This window comes from Antrostomus carolinensis, unplaced genomic scaffold, assembly GCF_000700745.2.
Source record: "Antrostomus carolinensis isolate BGI_N321 unplaced genomic scaffold, ASM70074v2 scaffold40718, whole genome shotgun sequence".
NCBI lineage: Eukaryota > Metazoa > Chordata > Aves > Caprimulgiformes > Caprimulgidae > Antrostomus > Antrostomus carolinensis.
Window position 1 is genome coordinate 1 of NW_010334517.1, and position 1,719 is coordinate 1,719.

The 1,719-nt window shown below is 56.3% G+C and overlaps 1 protein-coding gene across 1 annotated transcript in view; it reads left to right on the forward strand.

The window, feature by feature from the left end:
• Positions 1 to 438: 438 nt before the first annotated feature.
• The window catches only part of LOC104529827 (transcriptional enhancer factor TEF-5), a gene marked incomplete at both ends in the record, with an annotated part of 3,245 nt that continues 1,964 nt past the window's right edge, over positions 439 to 1,719 (forward strand). The window contains 5 exons of the mRNA XM_029086557.1: positions 439 to 450; positions 782 to 919; positions 1,161 to 1,204; positions 1,308 to 1,369; positions 1,562 to 1,644. Of these exons, the coding sequence (XP_028942390.1) occupies positions 439 to 450; positions 782 to 919; positions 1,161 to 1,204; positions 1,308 to 1,369; positions 1,562 to 1,644 (339 nt within the window). The remainder of the gene's footprint in view (positions 451 to 781; positions 920 to 1,160; positions 1,205 to 1,307; positions 1,370 to 1,561; positions 1,645 to 1,719) is intronic.

Here is a 1,719-nt window from a genome sequence, read left to right on the forward strand (position 1 = left end):
GGCTCATCCTCTCCATGCCCTGGTTGCCCACACTGTGGGGGGGGCTGTGGTGGAGGTTGTAAAGGATATTAAATGTGATAAAGGTTATTTATTAAATATGATAAAGGTTATTAAATGTTATAAAAGGTTATTAAATGTTATAAAATTTATTAAATAAGGTTATTAAAAAGCCAACCAAGGTGCAGACCTGCACCAAGGTGACCCCCTAAGGTAGCGGGGGGCATTGACATCCCATTCCTGGTGGGATGGATCCCAGCATTGGTGCCCACCAGGGTTGAGGGGTTCGGTCCCCAAACCTGACTGAGGTGACGAGCTGGGGTGAGGGGACACACAGCTGGTGTGGGGGACACAGCTGGGGGGGACACACACAGCTTGGGGGGGGACACACGTGTCCCACAACACTCTAACCTGTTTTTTTTCCCTTTCTTTTACCACCAGGCCATGAACTTGGTAAGTTGAACGTGGGGTTGAGATGTCCTTCATCCCCCGTTCCCTTTTGTCCCCCCTGTGTGTCCCCAGGGGAGGGGGGGGTGACACACCTTCCAGACCCTCCAGCTCCTGCCTGGGGGATATTTGCAACCTTCAGACATTAATTAAAATGGGTTTATTTTGGGAGGGGGTGATGAGGGACATCCATGCTCAGGTCCCTTGGCCGGATTGTAGGACCAGCTCTGAGCTTTGCAAAACCTGCTGAGCACACTCAAAATTGGGGGGGTGGAGGGTGGCATGGTCTCATTTGACCCATGTAACCCCCATGTCTCTCCTGTGCCCCCTCCTCCAGGACCAGGTCTCGAAGGACAAGGCTCTGCAGAGCATGGCTTCCATGTCTTCCGCACAGATCGTGTCAGCCAGCGTCCTGCAGAACAAGCTCAGCCCCCCTCCTCCTCTTCCTCAGGCTGTCTTCTCTGCTGCCCCCAGGGTGAGGATAACCCCCTGCCCCCCATATGGGGACACCATGGTGGGAGGGGGACGTGATGGATCTCCATGCGTGAGCTGCACAGGGGGAGGTGGGGACGTTCACCGGCCTTTTGGCCATCATGGCAATGGGTGAAGGGCTTGGGGGGCTCCTCATGGTTTGGGGAGGTCAAGTCCAGGTGAGGGGGGCAGAATTTGGGTGTGGGGGGGGGGCAGAAGCCACTGACTCTTCCCTGTTCCCCCAGTTTTGGAGTGGGCCTATCCCAGGACAGCCTGGACCCTCTCAGGAGTAAGTATGAGACCCCTGTGCTGTGTTGAGCAGAACCCCCCCCTTGGTGAGGGCCTGGGGTCACCTGGGCTTCGTTAACCTAACGATGCTCTTTGCTTTCCAGCATTAAACCGTTTGCACAACCAGCTTACCCCATCCAGCCACCCATGCCTCCATCACTAGCCAGTAAGTGTTGTCCTTGTCCCCTCCACACCCCTGCAAGGTCCTATTTGTCCCCTGTCCCATGTCACCCTCCCACCTGCAGTGTCACCTACCTCTGGTCCCCTCCCCAAGGGGAAAACTTGGGTTTAAACCCCACCAAAAGCCCCATGGTGAGCAGGACCCTGGCTGTGTCCCCTCCTGTCCCTTGCCACCCAGGAGTGGGACCACCACATCCCATATTTTGGCCATCTCATGAGAAAACCCTCATGCTGGGAGATACAGGAGCGTGGGGGGGCATGGTAAGGACAGTGGCAGTGCAGGGGGGGCTCACCCCAGCTCACGGTTGTCCCCCCCAACCCCATCCTACCCCACCC